General features: G+C 52.6%; 3 protein-coding genes across 3 annotated transcripts; 1 reads left to right on the top strand and 2 right to left on the bottom strand.

Moving 5' to 3' along the window:
* Positions 1-880: 880 nt before the first annotated feature.
* On the bottom strand, positions 881-6,640 carry COQ4 (coenzyme Q4). Its single transcript, XM_067309360.1, has 7 exons — positions 6,568-6,640; positions 5,742-5,927; positions 5,114-5,210; positions 3,323-3,425; positions 2,848-2,977; positions 1,792-1,885; positions 881-1,138 (listed from the first exon to the last, which is right to left on the bottom strand). The coding sequence occupies exons 1-7, from the start codon at positions 6,638-6,640 to the stop codon at positions 976-978; spliced, it is 846 nt and encodes a 281-aa protein (XP_067165461.1). The 3' UTR covers positions 881-975.
* A 41-nt stretch (positions 6,641-6,681) lies between these two features.
* Positions 6,682-11,811, top strand: TRUB2 (TruB pseudouridine synthase family member 2). Its single transcript, XM_067308808.1, has 8 exons — positions 6,682-6,796; positions 6,898-7,029; positions 7,129-7,203; positions 7,292-7,353; positions 7,883-7,964; positions 8,549-8,621; positions 9,075-9,211; positions 9,712-11,811. Exons 1-8 carry the CDS (start codon positions 6,682-6,684, stop codon positions 9,999-10,001), a joined length of 966 nt encoding a protein of 321 aa, XP_067164909.1. The 3' UTR covers positions 10,002-11,811.
* An 860-nt stretch (positions 11,812-12,671) lies between these two features.
* Positions 12,672-17,152, bottom strand: SWI5 (SWI5 homologous recombination repair protein). The gene is made up of 6 exons (XM_067309359.1): positions 17,131-17,152; positions 16,282-16,624; positions 16,054-16,102; positions 15,132-15,253; positions 13,878-13,972; positions 12,672-13,419 (listed from the first exon to the last, which is right to left on the bottom strand). The coding sequence occupies exons 1-6, from the start codon at positions 17,150-17,152 to the stop codon at positions 13,355-13,357; spliced, it is 696 nt and encodes a 231-aa protein (XP_067165460.1). The 3' UTR covers positions 12,672-13,354.
* Between the last annotated feature and the right edge of the window lie 61 nt (positions 17,153-17,213).

Here is a 17,213-nt window from a genome sequence, read left to right as displayed (position 1 = left end):
TCCAGCCAGTGGCAGCCTGGAGACCCGTTTAATTAACCGCGACAGCAATCAACTCCCAGACACAGCTCAGCGTGAATGGCACGAGCAGCCTCTGCCTCTGCTCCCCAAAGATTCAGCCCCTTATTCCCAATCACATTGTTTTGCTGCCAAAAGAAGGGGGACGATCCCTATGAAAAGCTGGTGCACTCATGCAGATTTCAGCCTCTTTGCTGGGGAGGGTCTGCAGGGGGGCACGGCAGCCCGGGATCTTCTCTCGAGCAGCAGCTCCAGCAGAGATAACATCCAGAGATATTTCTCTGCCTGCTTGCAGCGAGAAAAGGGAAGTCGGGCAGAGTGGCGCAGCCCTCGGCCGCGGCACACTCTGTCCTGCAACACCCACATCCTCTCTGGGTGTCAGGGCACGAGTTCACCGTGTCTGAAGGAGCTCCCCGAGTGCATCCGCGAGCTGCTCCTGCAATTGCTCACTGCGTGGTCTCCAGGGCGTGAGACACATCCCCTATCGCCCAGCAGCAGGAGGCCAGAGGCAGGCACCAGTGCAGGATCGGCCCTCGCTGGTGCAGGCACCAAACCCGCCCCTGGGCTGCTTGTGGTTTAGCTCCACTCCAGGGCTGCTCTAAGACTTACTCTGCTCCCTTCCCTCCCCATCCCAGTGTTTCGGAGCATCGGTCTCAGAGCGCTGCTGTCAGGGGGACCCGAGCAGCCAAACGCAGCTGACACAGGCACAGCGGGACTTGCCATCGCTCCACCGAATCACAAATGGCAGAAGGGGTCAAGCTCTGCCATGGCACAGGGAGGTGCAACCTGGCCTCCACCAACAGGAGGGAGCCAGCTCTTGACAGGGGAAAACGCAGCCATCAGGCCCGTGGTGGCTGGTAGCAGAGCCAAGCTGTGCTCCTGCAGCGGCAGGAGATGAAACGCTGCAGGGGGTTGTCCACCAGTTGGGGATCCCCCATCCCCTCCCCGATCCTTGAGCTCTCACACTCGAACAGCCGGGGGAGGGAAGATGCCAATCTCCTCCCGCAGGGACTCCACTGTCTGTTCCCAGCGCTGCTCGTAGTAGATGTTGAGGATACAGTTGGCGTTGCGCCCGCTCTGAATCGCCCAGGGAAGCAGCTCCGTAGCCAGGACCCGCAGCTTTCTGGAACAAAAAGTGCAGAAAGGGTTTGATTTGCTTCTCCAAGTCCCCATCCCAGGCAGACGCCAACCCCACGCGCCCACAGCACCCTCCACACCACAAGCCGCTCCACCCTTCTAGCAATCCTGCTGCTTATCTCACAGGGGAAACCGAGCCCAGAAGAGGACAGTGGGCTGGGAAGGTCACAGTCAGCAGCAAACCCCAGAGCAGAACACAGGTTAATCCGTAATCCGCACACTGTGCTGAGCCACCAAAGCAGATGTGCTGGGGCAGGGAAGGGCTGCCAGCATGGTAGGAGTCCTGCTGGCTCTGAGCATGTGCCCAGGCAGCAGGCAGCCAAGCTGGGCATCCCTCCCCCTGCCCGGCACGGCAGGGAGGCGAGCTGCTGACAGGGCCACGGGAGAGGAACGCTGGAAGCAGATGAAGAATCACGTTCTGCCGCATCATCTCGCGCTTCAGCGACCAGGCAAAGCCAAGCGTCCCGCCACCGCCGTTCCCCTGGGCCACAGCGGCAGAGCAGCAGGTACCCGTGGGGATCCCTGTCCGGCTCCCCGCTGCAGGCTAGCGGTGTCACCCTTTCGTTCCTCAGGGGACACCAAGGCTGGCACGTCCCCGGGGCAGAGACTCCCTCCCCAGCGGATCACGTCGGTGCCTACCGTGCGCTGAGACGAACCGGGCCGAAGGCTGCGCCCAGGACGCACATGGGCAGCCCTGTCTGGATGGCTTCGAACCACTTCACCACGACCTCCCCTGGGAGGACACGGGGAGGCGGTCAGCAGGCCCGGCACACGGGGCAAGGGCTGCGCAGCCACAGGGAGCGGGCTGCGAGATCTGCCCCATTCACACGGGCGGCTGCACATCTGTCGCCCTCGTCTACGCAGCAGGATTCGGGAGCGCGTCCCAGCCCCTAGGTCCGGCTGGGCTCTGCGGCTCCAGCCGCAGCCTGATCCCATGGCAGGGCAGGACAGATCATGCATTAGCCCCTCAAAAGGGATGGCCCAAGGCCCTGGGAGAGCAGCACTGAACAGCCAGCGCCCCACTAGCTTGGGAAAGGCCTTGCTGGGCAGGCCTGGCTCCTTCAGAGCCTTAGCAAAGCTCCCCACCAGCCCGATCCTCCCACACGGCTCTCCCCATCTCTGCATTGGGAAAGACCTTTTCCAAATACCGCCACATCTCAGCCAAAGCCTGCTTAAGAGAGACCTGAAATGCTGGTTCCCACAGGCTCATCAGCAAGGCTCAGCCCGTGACTCGCTACTGAGTCACACGCGAAAGGAGAGGAAAGGGCACAGGGACGTGCAGATAGGAAACAACCAGGAAGCCCCCACGCTTCTGCCTTTGCTCGGAGCTTGCAAAACCCTCCCTCGGTGCCACCCTTGCTGCTGGGCTGCAAGCACCCACCCACGCAGCGACCGCCTGTGCCCAAGGCTCTGAAAGTGCCTCTCCCAGCAGGGAAAAGGTGATGGAGGGCAGATGTCCAAGGCCCGTGGCCTCTCGGTCACCAGCGATGCAGGGCAGTGATGATGCAAACCTCCCTGGGCTGAGGATCAGGGAGTCCAACCTGCCCAGCCTGTCCAATCCCCAGGAGCGGTGGCCGAGCACCATCGCTGGGGTTTCACAGCACAGGCCTCTGAGCCCTGGCGCTGGTCCGAGCCCCCTCCTGCCTCCCTGCTCAGCTCTGTGCTCCCCCTCCCTCCCGGCCCACCTCCGCTCACCGAGCATGTTGGTTGGCATGCCCAGGAGGGTGTGCATCAGGTCGTGGACTTCCCGGTACCTCTGGATCACATACGCCAACTCTTCATCATCAACAAACTTGGCTGGCATCCGCGTGTCTGGAGAAACCTTCTGCAAATCCAAAGAGGACCAGTTCAGCCCCCTCTGAAACTCAAGGTTCTGCTCTCGCTTTCTAACGAACACCAGTTTCCAGCCCCGTCCATCATCACATCTTCCAGACATTTATGACTGAGTCAGTATCACAGATGAAAAGCAAGGCCTGCGCAGCATCGGTGACATATCCACCGTCACCCGACACCCAGCATCACAGCCCAACCTCCTGAGTCCCAGCTCATTAACCCCTTTCAATTTCTGGGGCTCCTTCTCTATGACTCCAAGCTCCCTCTGGTGCTCACGCATGCTCCTGGCACAGGGATCGACTACAGCCATTTGTGCCCTGCAAAATCCCGCACTCACATTGTCCTCCAAAAACCGGATGTATTCTCGGCCCAACGTGCCATCCGGCAACCCCCGCAGCCTGTTCACGTCCAGGGTGGAGAGGCGGATGCGAGGCCGCTCCCTGAAAGCAAAAAGCAAGTCACTAAGTCTCCCAGTGAAACACTGGCACCTGGGTGACCTGGAGAAAAGCAGGTCCTGGAAACCCCCATCCCCTGCCTCTGCCCTTCCTGGGCATTTTCCTTGCACGGATCCTGATCGTTCCCTGCAGGGATAGCACCATCCTCATTTCTATCGCTGGCACAAGGGCACAAAATGCTTAAATGAACTGCCTGAAGCGTTGGCAAGAACAGAGCTCTCATCTCGCTCCCCTTCAGCAACTCCGGTTGGAAAAGCATCAATCTTTTATGCACGGTGACCCTGAAATGCTGCCCTGCTGGCTGGCAGCCAGCCACAGCCCCCCAGCAAGAGCAACAGCAACAGCAGGGCCGGGGAGCAGGCTCTTCATTGCCCCTGCAAAGCAGCCAGAACTTCAAAGGAACAACCCTGAAGAGGGGACGCAGATCGAATTTCTCTCCTGCTTGGGTTTTCATCGTGAGCCACGTGGCGGCTGGACACAGACAGGTCTCCTGTCCAGGCTGTTGGCAAACAGGTACTGTGAAGCCCTGGAACTAAACAAAAGCTCCTTCACTTCTGTCCACAGAAGAAACTCTTCCCCTCGTAAAAGCCTTGCAGTGGATCGAGGAGCTGCTCAGCTCCTGGAGTGGAGGCAGCAGGGAGATAAGCAGGACCTGCAAGAGCTTGACCCTGGCTGCAGGCACCTCCTTGTACTGTCAGTGTCAAAGGAACCTCATCAATTTAGAGGATTAAAAAACAAAACAAAACAAAAGATGTGCGTGCACAAATCAAACTGCTGCAAATCCCTGTAACACCAGTGGGGCAAGGAATACGTGGGAATTTCCCTTTTCCTCTCTCCTTGGTGTCTCGCTGTCCTCTCCCTGAGCAGTTTCTCTAGGGCTCAGCCCCCTCTCCTGGCGCTCTGCACGCTTTGCCCGGTCAGTGTCCAGCGCCCCGGGCAGGATCAGGCTGCCCTGCACAAACATACAACAAAAGGCAGCTTTTCCCCCAGCGAGTTCATGGTACAGCAGGAACCAAGCGTACCACAGGCAGCAGGAATAACAAATAACAAGAAGGGAGAAGGAAAGTAAATAAGCAGTAAGATGATCTGGGTTAATAAGAGGCTCATGCTGTCCTTCCTGGTCTCCAGCCTGGCTACGCTCAACAATTCCCTGCAGACATGGAAGCAAAGGTGATCCATACTTAACAAAAACACCAGGAGAAGCACCCTTATTTCATCGCCTAGGGAGGTGCCATGGGCACCTGGAAAGAAAGTACAGAGGTGTCGAAAGGCAAAGGGGACCAGCAGGTGACGAAGTCTTCAATGCAAGGGGATGCAGCAGCAGACACAGGGGAGAAAAACCACCACATCCGTGGGTTTTATCACAGCTAAGCAAGAAGGCGCCTACCAGTTACAGCAGCAAAGCAGAACAGACAGACACCAGTGCTTGAAATAGGCCTGGGCTCCTGTGGCTTTTGCACTGTTGCCCTTAGACTTGCCATAGGGCTCTTGTGATGGTTAAAATAAAGTAAAATAAACAACCTGGAGGGTTAAAACTAACAAAATGCCCGTGCCCCTTTTAGGACAGGGAGTGCAGGACTCTCCCTTCGCAGAGCCCAAGGTACGTACTGGGCAGGTGCCTCCCTCCCCACCACAAACCACGGACGCAGAGAGACGGACGCGGAGGAACGCACTGGAGGATGCGGTAACCTTCAGGGTCGTGTTTCATCTTGTCTCGCAGGCTCGGCAGGACAAGGCAACCCGTTGTCTCCCCGAGGACTGCCACCATGTCTGAAAGGGAGACCAGGCAGTGACCCAAGAGCAGCAGACACGCAGCATTAGACATGTTTATTTTCACAACACCCAGCTGTCCTCATCTGACAGGTGAGGAAACGAGGCAACACTTTGGCCAGGACCGTGCAGGAGGCTTGTGGCAAAGGAAAGTGCCCAGGGTTAACGCTAACCATGGACTGCCCATCTCAGGGCTACGCGGCTTGGCCTGACCCACAGGGAGGCACAGGAGAGCAGGCACGAGGTGCCGTTTCCAGGTCTGGGAGAACAAGGAGCGGGATGCGGCTGGTCAGGACCACGGGCTCAGCAGGAGATGCTTAGGGGGTGCGGGGGAATCCTTCACCCCTCTCTTCCATGGTCTCCTGCCCTGGGGCAGGTCTTCGCCCTGCACTTCCCCCATTAGTAGATGTCTCACCCGACAGGAGGCGAAATAAAATCCCCCAAGAAACTCCCAGCAGAGCCACAGGGCAGGAGTGGCTGGATGCGAGTAAGAGGATCCTGAGCGGAAAAAGCCACCCTGGCTCGGCTTACCGTGTCTGTAGGGGTCATAGAGAGCCGTCAGCGCTGAGCCAGCAGCCAGCAGCGCTTTCTGCAGCGGGCTGGTGGGGATGTGCCCGGGGTAGAGGCGGCAGCACCCCTCCTGCTCCTCCGCGCATCCGTCCTCCGCGGGGCGCCCCGCAGCCGCCCGGGGTGCCGCATGGCTCAGCCGTACCCCGCCTGCGGAGATGAGCCCCGGAGGGCTGGGTGAGCGGGGGCCACCGGCTCCCAGGCGAGGGGTGCGTCGCCTGGGGGCTGAGAGGGCGCTCACGGAGGTGCTGGGCACCCAAAAATGGGCGGAACAGAGGCCCTGCCGGCTCCCAGGCGAGGGGTGCATCGCCTGGGGGCTGAGAGGGCGCTTGTGGAGGTGCCAGGCACCCAAAAATGGGGGGAGCAGTCGTCCTACCCGGGCCTGCCCGCTCCCTCGTGACAGGTACGTCAGCCAGGTGCGCAGAGGGCACTCGTGGAGGTGCTGGGCACCAAAATTTGGGGCAAGCAGAGGCCCTGCGGGCTCCCTGGGGTGGGGTGCGTAACCCGGGGGCTGAGAGGGCGCTTGCAGAGGTCCCGGGCACCCTAAAAGGGGGGGAGCAGCCCCCTGCCCGGGCCTGGGGGCTCCCAGGTGAGGGCTGCGTCACCTGGGTGCGGAGAGGGCGCTCGCGGAGGCGGGGGGCACCCAAAAACGGGGCGAGAAGCACCCCGGCCCCGGGCCTGCGGGCCGCGGCCCCCGGGCGCTGCGAGGGCGCCCCAGAGCCGGGCCCCGCCCGGGGCTGCCGGCAGCGGGACGAGGCCCGCGGGGGCGGGGGGGCGGCGGGGCACTTGCCTGGGGAGCCGGGGGCCGCCCGCCGCAGCGGGGCCCGCGCCGCCGCCGCCGCCCGCCGCAGCCGCGCCAGCATCGCGCCGGAAGCGCCGGGGCCGCGCGGGGCGGGGCGGCGCCATGGCGGCGGCGGCGGCGGCGCGGGGGCTCCCGGCCGGGCTCTTCGCCGTGTACAAGCCGCCGGGGGTGGCGTGGGACCGCGTGCGCGGCGCCCTGGAGACGCGGCTGCTGCGCGGTGAGCGGGGCGGGCGGCGGAGGGGGGGGGGGAGGCCGCGGCGCCGCCGCCGCCGCTTCAGCGCTGCTCACCGCGGCTCCCCCGCTCCCCCCGTCCCGCAGAGCTGAACGCGGCGGCGCCGCGGCCCCCGCGGCTCCACGTCCGCTTCCTGCCCGGCGCCGCGGACGACGGCGGCGGCGCGGCCCCGGGGCTGGTGGCCGCCCGCGTGCCGGTGCTGGCCGAGCACCGCCTCGGTAAGAGCCGTCGCGGGGCGGGGGGAGGGGGGGTCGGGGGGGGGGGCGCTGAGCCCGGCGCCGACCCCCCTTCCCCCCCTTCCCCCCCCTCCGCCGCAGTCACAGGCCCGAGGTTCCGGCGGCTGAAGATGGGCGCGGGGCACCGGCTGGACGCGAAGGCCTCGGGGGTGCTGGGTAGGTCCGCGGCGGGAGCGGGGAAGGCGCCGCATCGGTGCTTCCGCCCCCGGGACCCTCGTGGTTTGCACTGTCTCTTGCGTTGCAGTGCTCGGCCTCGGCCACGGGAACAAGCTGCTCGCCCGCCTGCACGCCTGCCACCTGACTAAGGTACGCCGCGGCCCCCCGCGGGCGCGCGAGCTCTGCGGGCGCCGTCCCGCTCGGTCCCGGCCGCGCTGCCCCAAACCGGCCTCCTTAGAAACGGTAGCAGCAAAGAGGAGGTAAACGCGAGTTACTAACGTGCGTGGCACGGACAAACAGCGAGAAGGAGCGATAATAAACGTTCCTTTGGAGGCCGGGAGTTTGCTTTCCTGCAGCCGTGGTACGTCTTAAAAATCCTCGGCTGAGACCGCAGGAACCTCGAGAAACTGCTTCAGGGAGGAAAGAGGTTGTGTTGCTGACATAAAGCTGACTGTGCTTCTGTTTGTGAGTCTCAAACCCACCAGCACTTTTGAGAACTTTTCTGGGTCCAGTATGTCATCCTTCATGCGAGCATCTAGACCCAGCCCTACGTCCAAAGTATACCACTCTCTTAGTGCAACATCGTCATAGCCTGCGTTTCCTAGCGGCTGCACAGCAGAATGTGCAACTGCTTGCAGTCTTTCTTCCATAAATTGCACTCTCTTTCTTCTTCTTGAAGGTTTACACTGTTGGTGGGCTGTTTGGTAAGGCCACAGAGGACTTCTCAGATACAGGGAAGCTAGTAGAAAAGACAACATTTGGTAAGAAACTGAACTGGTGTGTTTAAAAAAACCCATAACATGAAACAAATAGCATTCCAACTAGAAGCAAAGCATTTAATCAGGTAAACTGTACAACAATAAAAGGTATGCCTTAAATGCTTTCTAATCTTTATTCATGCGTGCAGCCCTGTTAGTCCGTCTCTGCTAAATACAGCTGCAGTACACAAAGCCAATGTGAGTCCTGACTGCTTGCTACTGGAATGGGTGGGACCCGGATCTCCCTGTAAACCATATGTAGAGATGGTGGTTATAAGCTTTCATTGAATTAAACTCTCCAAACATCTGATAGGAGAAACTGGAGCCAATGTCTTGAACTCAATTAAAAAAAAAGAGATTCTTTCTTTTGTAGTCCAAGGCTATGCTACGTGGTGTATTGGTACGATAGAGTAAGTAGAAATGACTCTCCTCTATTGAAAGCACCTTTCAGAGGTTCTCATCAGCCTGTTTAGATGTGACTGCCTGCCAAAGAGATAGTAATACCCTGACGGCACATTTCAGGCTTCTGTCTCTTTTCAGTTTCTGGATGGGTAACTGAGAATTTGTTTCTACCTTAATATTTGCAGATCATATCACAAGGGAAAAGCTGGAACGGATTCTCGCTGTCATTCAAGGAACAAATCATAAGGCCCTATTGATGTAGGTATCCAATGCAGCTGACCTGACCTGACTGCTCTTTGCTAATCTTTAAAACCAATAAGATGATTTTCTGTGCCATAAACAGAGTATTTAAAGGTTGGAGTCCTAGACAGGAACAGAGAGAAGTTACTTTAAGTGCTCTGTACTCTGGTGAAAAGCTGCAATTAAAAAGTCACTTTATTGTATTCTGAAATCTCGTTACATTTGGAGCTATTAGCTACATTAGGACCTACAAAAATTTTTTTGTAGATTTGACCAAGTACCTCCCTTCCAAACTCTGCTATCCAACTGCCTTATGTTACATATATTGCAGCATTAAAATGTGTGCAAAACTTAACTGAACACACAGGCAGTTTTAAGAATAAAAATTGCAGCTCTGCTTTATTGTGAGTGGAGATATTTTGAATCTAATCGGAGAGGTGTACTAAATGTCTGCTTTTTTTCTTTTTCCAGGCATTCTAACATTGATATGAAAACTCAAGAGGCATATGAGCTGGCTGTCAAAGGGTTAATTCGCCCCATGGTAAAAAGCCCTCCGATAATCACAGTAATTCGATGCCTCCAGTTTACTCTTCCAGAATTCCAGCTAGGTAGGACTGGTGCAACATGTACGAGGGAAGTCCAAGTACTTACTAGAAATTAGTTGATAAACTTCAGTTTCTTATTAGTGACATAAGCAAAATGAGTTGGTGAGAACTATGGAGGAAAATTCTTCCTTATCTCAATATTTTAATGTAATGTTCAGGGCTTAGGCTTGGCTTGCTTTTCTGGAGTCTATCTCCTACTCTTCACAAATTTGACTTATTTAATAAGGTACCTGTTTTTATCCACTCTGAAATACCTAAATCTCTGTATTGCTCTCCTGTATCTGTGGGTTTGTTTTCTAAAATAGTCACTTTTGGTTGGACATCCTGCAATACTCCAGAAAAATCATGACTTACTTGTGCTGTATCTTAAATAGTCCTTAAATAGTGCTGAAAGGACTAGTTCAGTAGTACTGTGTCCTGTAAGTGATGTCTGGATTTACAGACAAGGTCTGGGTTTGTCTGAATGCTTTGCTGCTTCTGAAGGAATCTCTCTGTCCTTCTAGAAATCCATTGTTTGCATGAGACTCAGCAGTACCTCCGAAAAATAGTTCACGAGATTGGTCTGGAGCTGAAATCATCTGCAGTGTGCACACAGGTGCGAAGAATCCGTGATGGTGTCTTCACACTGGATGATGCTCTCCTGAGAACACACTGGAACCTGCAGAGTATCCAGAATGCAATTCGGGACTGTCAACTTAAAGTGAAAACAGAGATAGAGAAAACGCTAGGTCCTCGAGATAGAAGTGTTCTTCATAAGGCAGACACTGAGGTGGCCCAGGCTGCGGACAGCTGAACGTATGCTATGGCGGGAACATCCACAAGTGATCTCTGTAACACAATAGCACGGCTACATGCTGACAGAATGATGGACAGCAAAAGGAAAGAGGTTAATTGCAGTTCACTTCCACCCTTTCCTTGAGATGACTTTAATCAGAGAGGCCTTTTTTTTTTTTCATTGACAGGCTGTAAATTTTTTTTTTTTTTAAGCATTGCAAACAATTCATTAACAGGAGTTGCTGTGCCAAAATTCCTGTTGACTTTGGGAACAGCAGGTTGCTAAGGGATATAAAAACCCATCTCCAAATTTTTTAGCAGCAGGAAATAGTGTCTTACAGAGCTGTATTCCCTTTATTGCAGAGTTGTTTGTTCCTTGCAACTAGCAGCATAACTTAACTACTGCATGAATTTTCCCTGTGTTCTTGTAGCACAGTATTTTCTATGTGTTAGCCTTGCTTTCAGACACATAAGAGCTCAAAATCCATCAATTTAAAACAGGGATGTGCAGGAGAAAACACAGCTTACACAAACAACCAGAGGAAACAGTTATCCAGTGTGGGCAGGGGGAAGAGGCTTGTGATAGGGAACTGATGCATAAGATGCAAACACAAGAAATAAAACGGAACTAAAAGTGATATAAGGGGAAGGAGGATCTTTCTTGGCTCAGTGTTTATAGAAGAATACATTGACTCAAAGAGTGCATGCTGCCTATTTGATTTTGGGTTTTGGCTGAGAAACCAAAGTTGTTCGGGGTACATGGTATCCTACCCTTTAGCAGCTGCATGCAGACATTGTCTTGTGAGTTCTACCCTTCAGCAAAAACCTGGGATACAGTCTGTTCTCTATTAGCTTCTTATATAGGGATCAGACTTAACAGAAAGACTTAACAAAGGTAACATACTCTTCCTAAATCTAAATTAAAATCTGAAGGTATACTTGCTATTATTACACCCAATATTTTTCCAGCTATATATTTTACTTAGGGAGCTTGGAGATCTACTTATAATATATAGAGAACTCCTAGCAGTAAGAAGAGATTTGACCTATTCCTCTTCTGGATTTGGGCAAAGGCAAGCATGTATTTTCCTCCAGAGCTATTAAGGTACAAGAAGTGACTCTGGGACAAGCAGTAAGGGGGTCTGTGATGAAGGAGTTGTCTTAAGCGGTAGGTTCCAGTCCTGTCCTGAAGCGTGTCAGAAGTCATTAACTTCAGCCCTGCAATCTTTCAGTTGTTCCAGGTCTCCTTGCACTGCAGTGTAAAGAGCAGCCAAAGCAGCAGCGGAGCAGAGCTGCCGCCACGTGGCACGTTATCGTGCCAACTGCAGAGCCACCGACACTTGCCAAGGGCAGTCTGCTCTTACTTCAGCTGGCTGGTTTCCTGCGCGTTCATCCTCTATGGACGAGGGACCAAGATCAGGGCACCTTCCGCGGACAGTTGTCTTGTGCTAACCAGAGTGTAAACCAATCACTGCAGAAGCCTGAGATAAGAGCTGTGCAGAACACTTTCATGGCTACAGCTGTGAATTTTAACCCTAATGTTCCTACAAAAACAGGAAGAAAATAGACCTCATTCCTCTTCTTAGCTTCCAACACCTTAAGTAACTTTGGCAGTGAAATATGCTTCCCACCATATGGCTCACACCTAACACAAAATGAAGGACTTTCTGTACGTACCTCCCCTTGCAAAAAAACGTTTTCCGTTGCTTGTGCTATTGCCAAATTAACATTTTGGTTGGAATGTTCCAGGCTAAACTAACTCTTCTGTGTAAAAAAACATCAGCCAAAACAGCAATGCGTGTTTTGAGAACAAAGCTGCCCATTTCTCAGTTTTAGCATTCTTGTGATTTTTTTTTCTCCTTAAAGCTGCTCCAAAAAACCACAGCTTTCTAGACTTGGCAAGAGGGGATTATAACGGGAAGGGTATACCTGTAACCATCCCCATGAGAGTCCATTCTTACACAGCCACAGTAAATACTCTTCAGAGAAGTGCAGTTGCACGTCAGCAGAGGCTTGCTTGAATGTATCACAGAACGGGCAAACGTTGTCTCCCCACTTTAGACCCCTTCCCCAGCACTTTTGTGGCAAAATAAGTTACTTACTAGTGATGCTTCTGTGCAGGCCCAGAACCGAGAACACAAAAGTAATTCTCTGTTCTTAGCAGCAGCCTTTATGACTCTTTTCTGATCTCCAAGCGCTATGAAGACAGATTGATTTGATCCGAATTTGGACATAAAAGCAGACTGCAACACAGGCCTGACTGGAGACAAGGGGGAAACTTACTTGACAGGAAGGTTTTAGAAGTAGGAATGGGCAGAAGGACATCAAGCTTGAGTGAAGGAGGGACAACAGACCTGCAGTCATTACAGCACTTTATCATACGGAGCTGCACGAAGTAGCCAAATTTAGGTTGTACAGTCACCCTCAGTCCTAACACCTGACATTGAAACATTAATGCTGTCCATATAATTTTGTGCACAGGTCACCACTCACTTTCACAGTGACTCTGCACTTAGAAATAAGCAAAAGTAATTCTCCACTGGCCCATTACTGATATCACTACTGCTACGCTGTCTCCATTAAGAGTCCTCAGAAAAACATCTGAATAATAGATGTTACAGTTGTCTCAGAATATAGTTTAAGAATTTGTTCCCAGGTTCTTTATTGTTTTATAGGCTTTTAAAGGGAATTGCTGAGAAACGTGATAGCTGCTTTATTCAATCTAAACAATTTAATACAACTTCACATTTTGCTGTTTATATACTACAGAAATGATACAAAATCTCTAGATAACAGATCAGTGAGGTACAAAAATGCAAAGAACCCAAACTCCCCAAATTTGGTCGTTTTGGAAAACAAAAACAAAACAAAAAACCCCACACACTTCAACCTTCTTCCCTCTCTACTTCTGAGGGATTTTCTTTTCTTTTCAAGCAGCTATTACATTGTATATTCTTCTACCCTCACCTCCTCTATCCATTCATTAAAAGCTGCTTCCACCTGCAGATTGGCATTTCCAAATAGCCTCATGATGTTATAGAGGAAGCAAAAGCTCAATGGGAAGGGACTTAACATCAACCTTGAATTATAACCCTTCCTATGGAAAAAAAGAAGTGTTGATCAGGAAATAGGCAAATTGAAATTATACAAAATACCACATCCCCAACATCCGTTTTCCACAAACAGGAAACAAATGATAATTTTCATGTTACAAAGCTTCTTAGGAAAAAAAAAGGCTGTTAACATACGCTCTCTTGAAAGTCTACACACTTCCAAGACCTTCTTTTATCAGTTTTAAATAGGTATGACACCAAAACCCAATGGCCCAGTAACAGGCATCTTTGCAGGACACTGCGGTCTTCAGGTTCAATACTAGTCGCTAAGCTCCAGATCATATTCAGGGTAGAGCTGCTTTGTGGTAACCCCTCGAATAACAGCTAGAAAAGAAATACACACCATTACTTTCATTAAATGAAGAGTAGGTTAGTCACAAGGGTTGCATTTTGCTTCCATTAACCCCTAACTATCCTAGAATCTCCCACAGCTAAGAAACCAATTAAAAAATTTGTAGCTATGCCTCCTGCTTGCCCCATTTTTTAAACATGTGAAGAACTGACAAAACAAATTAGTAAGATGTATCAAATTTTGATAACCCATAACATAATAAAACACTTGCAAGTGGCAATTATTTCATATGCTGCTCAGGATATGTCCAGTTCCAAAAAGATTCCAAGGAAATAATGACAATTATTTGTGCTTGCACAAGTGATTTAGTAAGAAGCCTAGAATTGAAGAATCTTTCAAATAAGCTATGCCTTCAGTGTAGCAGCTTCTCTCTTTCTATCTAGATGAAAAAATTTAGTAAGAAGTTGTTCAACAGCATTTCCTTCCTTACCCAGCTTGCCTAACAGCATCTGTCCAGCATCTTTAATATCATTATACTCATGAAGTAGAGAGATATGTTTCTCCAATTCTTCCAGACTATAGCCTCTGTAACAACAAATCCGGAAAGGTTAAAAAATGACGCAGAGTAACTGCTGCTGCTATATAGTGAGTGATGCTGCTATTGCACAAACACAGCAAGGATACGTGAGATATCAGAACTTGCCATACCAAAAACAGTCTGAAAGCAGAAGGTACAGTTGTTGAAAGTTATAAACATGAAAACTACAGAGGAGTAGATCCTCATTTTGATTTTTTTTCCACATCAAAACTTCTTAAGAAAAAACATCCAACATAATTCTCAGAATCAAGGAGAAATGAGTAAGCTGGCGTGAATTCAGGTAATATGTCTCTCTACCTGTTAGCCAGGGAAAAAATTAAAGAAGGGCTGTTTATCCTTGAGGGTTTAAAACAAAGAAAACAATAACAACAACAAACCACACAGCTTTTGGGATTGACTTCATTGTTCTACAATTTCCCTAATCCACTTTAGGTGCTACACACATTATCTTAGAAGATACCACTCACTACGTAAAACCCAGAGGTTCCCCTGCTTAAAAAAACAAAACAAAACAATTTTTCCTCAAACCAGTCTGAAAAATCCCAAAATAATAATGTGTCATAAGGAATCACACTAAAACAGCTGAACTACCTTGTACGTGGCATCCATCATGCCAAAATGCTCTACAGGCCATTTGCTTGTCAGGAAAACACCCCTGCTTCTTGAACACAAAGGTCAATACTTCAAACCACTCACCTCAAACACAGAACAAATGAACATCACATCCACATGGAACAAGGAAAACAGTTTAATCTGGGACTAAATTTGGCAGGTCATAAGTCACGATCTCCATTTTAAATCCCATATGAACAAGCACTTTTGGTAACATGACATGTTGTAGCATCTCGATGGTTAAAATTATTCATTCCCAATTTACAGCAACATCTGAGGTTAAGTTAGAAGTATTCTTATCCCAGCTCTAATTAAAACTTTCTTTGCTTTACCAAATAAACAATAAAGAGAATTCCCTGCTGTCTTTAACTGGTCCCATAATTCAAACAACACTGTAATGAGCATTATATAACAATATGATAAAACAACAAATGTAACAGGTCAGCTCTTAGTTCTAACTCCTGGACCATGTTTAGTTTTAAAAGCAAAAATACTGAGGCCTCACACTGAACACTGAGCTTGCCAAGAACATACTCAGACAAGAATTGTGCAATTTCCTGGTCTAGAGCAAGGTCTTTCTGTTTCAGCTCTTCGATTTCATACTGCAGGGCTTCTTCACTGGCTCCATTAGGTTGGCAGGACCTTGGAGATGGGATCTGTAGAGCACAGAACACATTTAACATTCCACTAACTCAGCATGGGATAAAATACTACTGTGCCAGAGGGAACTGATCAAAGATACACTAAGTGTCACTGGGTAAACAAAGGGGGGGGAAAAAGGGCGGGGGGGCTCAAGCAAAGTATTTTTCAATAGATTTAATGGCAGCCTGCTCTGTTTAATTTATTACATATTTTATTCCGCAGCATTTTGTATATTTACAGTGCTAAGTGAATCATTACAATTTGGCTTTTCAAACAAGCTCCCAGGCTGCTGCACTGTTGCACACTGACACAGCTCCAGGCCGCCAGTTACTCAAGAGATGCCGTTGGGCAGTTTAGATGTCAATTAACTCTGATAAAGCACTAAGGCAACAAACAATTTCACTCTCCAGGAAAAATAGTTCTTGCTGTGCCAGTTTGAATCATCATAAACACTGGGACCAACTGCTGTTTCAGCTGAGAGACCAGCGACCAAAACAGGCCACGGGAAGTGAATTATCACCGTAGAAGTTATCTCTCTGGGCGGATATGGAGCCGCACAGACATAACAACAGGCAGGAGGGTTGTTCTGCTGCCCACGGAGCTGCGGGAGGGCACTGCGCGCCGCCAGATTTCTTCGGTCGGGGAGAAGACCTCGCGCAAGGAAGAGCAGCTCCCAGCAACCCGCGCCTTACCCCGCTCTCCGGGGGAGCGGAGGCCTCGGGAGGGGGCGGGAGGCCTCTGCGGGGACACCACGGCGGAGGGGGGGACCCGGACCGCCGCGCCTCCCCCCCCCCGCAGCAGGACGGGGACTCACCGGCGACTTGAAACCGGCAGTGCCGCTCCGCCGGGCGCCACCGGGGGTCCTGGGCAAAGCAGAGGGAGGCGCCACGTCAACGCCGAGCCCCCCCGGGCGGCCGGGCCGGGCCGCCTCAGTGCGGCCGGGGCCCCGGGGGCCCCGCCCCGGCGCGGCGAGGGCCTGGGGGGGGGAAGGGGGGGAAGGAGGGGGCCCGGGAGGCGGGCAGGGCCAGGAACCAGCTCCTACCTCCTCGGGAGAGGCCGGGGCAGCGGGTGGCTCCCGCTGTTCCCCGCGCCCGGCGGCGACCCCGGCGGTGGCGGCTCCGCCAGGGCGGCCGCCTCACGCCAGCACCAGGCGGACCGCGCCGCGGGGCACGCCGGGAGCTGTAGTCGCGCCGCCGCGGGGCACGCCGGGAGCTGTAGTCGCGCCGCCGCGGGGCACGCCGGGAGCTGTAGTCGCGCCGCCGCGGGGCACGCCGGGAGCTGTAGTTTCCTCCGCAGCAGGCCCGGCCAGCGGCCTGCGCCCCGCGGGGGGAGCCGCTCCCCGAGGCTGCAGACGGGCGCTGAGGAGCGTATTTTCCCCTTTGAAACTACAGGTGAAATTTGAGGCGGGGCAGAGCATAATCACGCAAATAACCCCGGTTGGAAGCTCTTCCGCTGATACCCAGCGTTTTCAAAAATGCCTTAGAGCCTTTCAGGTGCTGCAGCCTTGTTTCTGCGCTGCGGCTGGCAGCGGGTTTCCTTTAGGTGAGGTCTCAGAGGTGCCTCAGGGATGTGGCTCAAGCCCGAATTTTCCTAGGGAGAAAGCTGCCGCTGTCAGTGCCACCGGCTGCAGCACACACCGTGCTCGGCTGGGCTCTGCGGTGGCCCACGAGGAGGGAAGCACTTGCTGAGAGGCCACCACCGCTCCAAGGGGCGCTTCAGTCGTCCTTTGAGACCTCCCAGCTGCAAACCCGTGGCTGGATATTCCCCCGGGACCCCGAGCAGACAGGGGTCAGGGAGGACGTGAACAGCAGCAGCCTAAAGCAGAACCAAAGTCAAAAGTAAGATATAAACCATCAGGCTTGGCAACCTGAGCCACATCCAGCCACCCCACCTGCATGTCCGTCCCTAGCCATCATCTGCCTCACCCCCTCTGAGAAGGCATAGAAAATAAATTGCTTCCTCTGAGAGGCCAGA

This window comes from Apteryx mantelli, chromosome 21, assembly GCF_036417845.1.
Source record: "Apteryx mantelli isolate bAptMan1 chromosome 21, bAptMan1.hap1, whole genome shotgun sequence".
Taxonomy (NCBI): domain Eukaryota; kingdom Metazoa; phylum Chordata; class Aves; order Apterygiformes; family Apterygidae; genus Apteryx; species Apteryx mantelli.
Note: the sequence above shows the minus strand (reverse complement) of the source record. Positions and strands in the feature narration are given on the sequence as shown.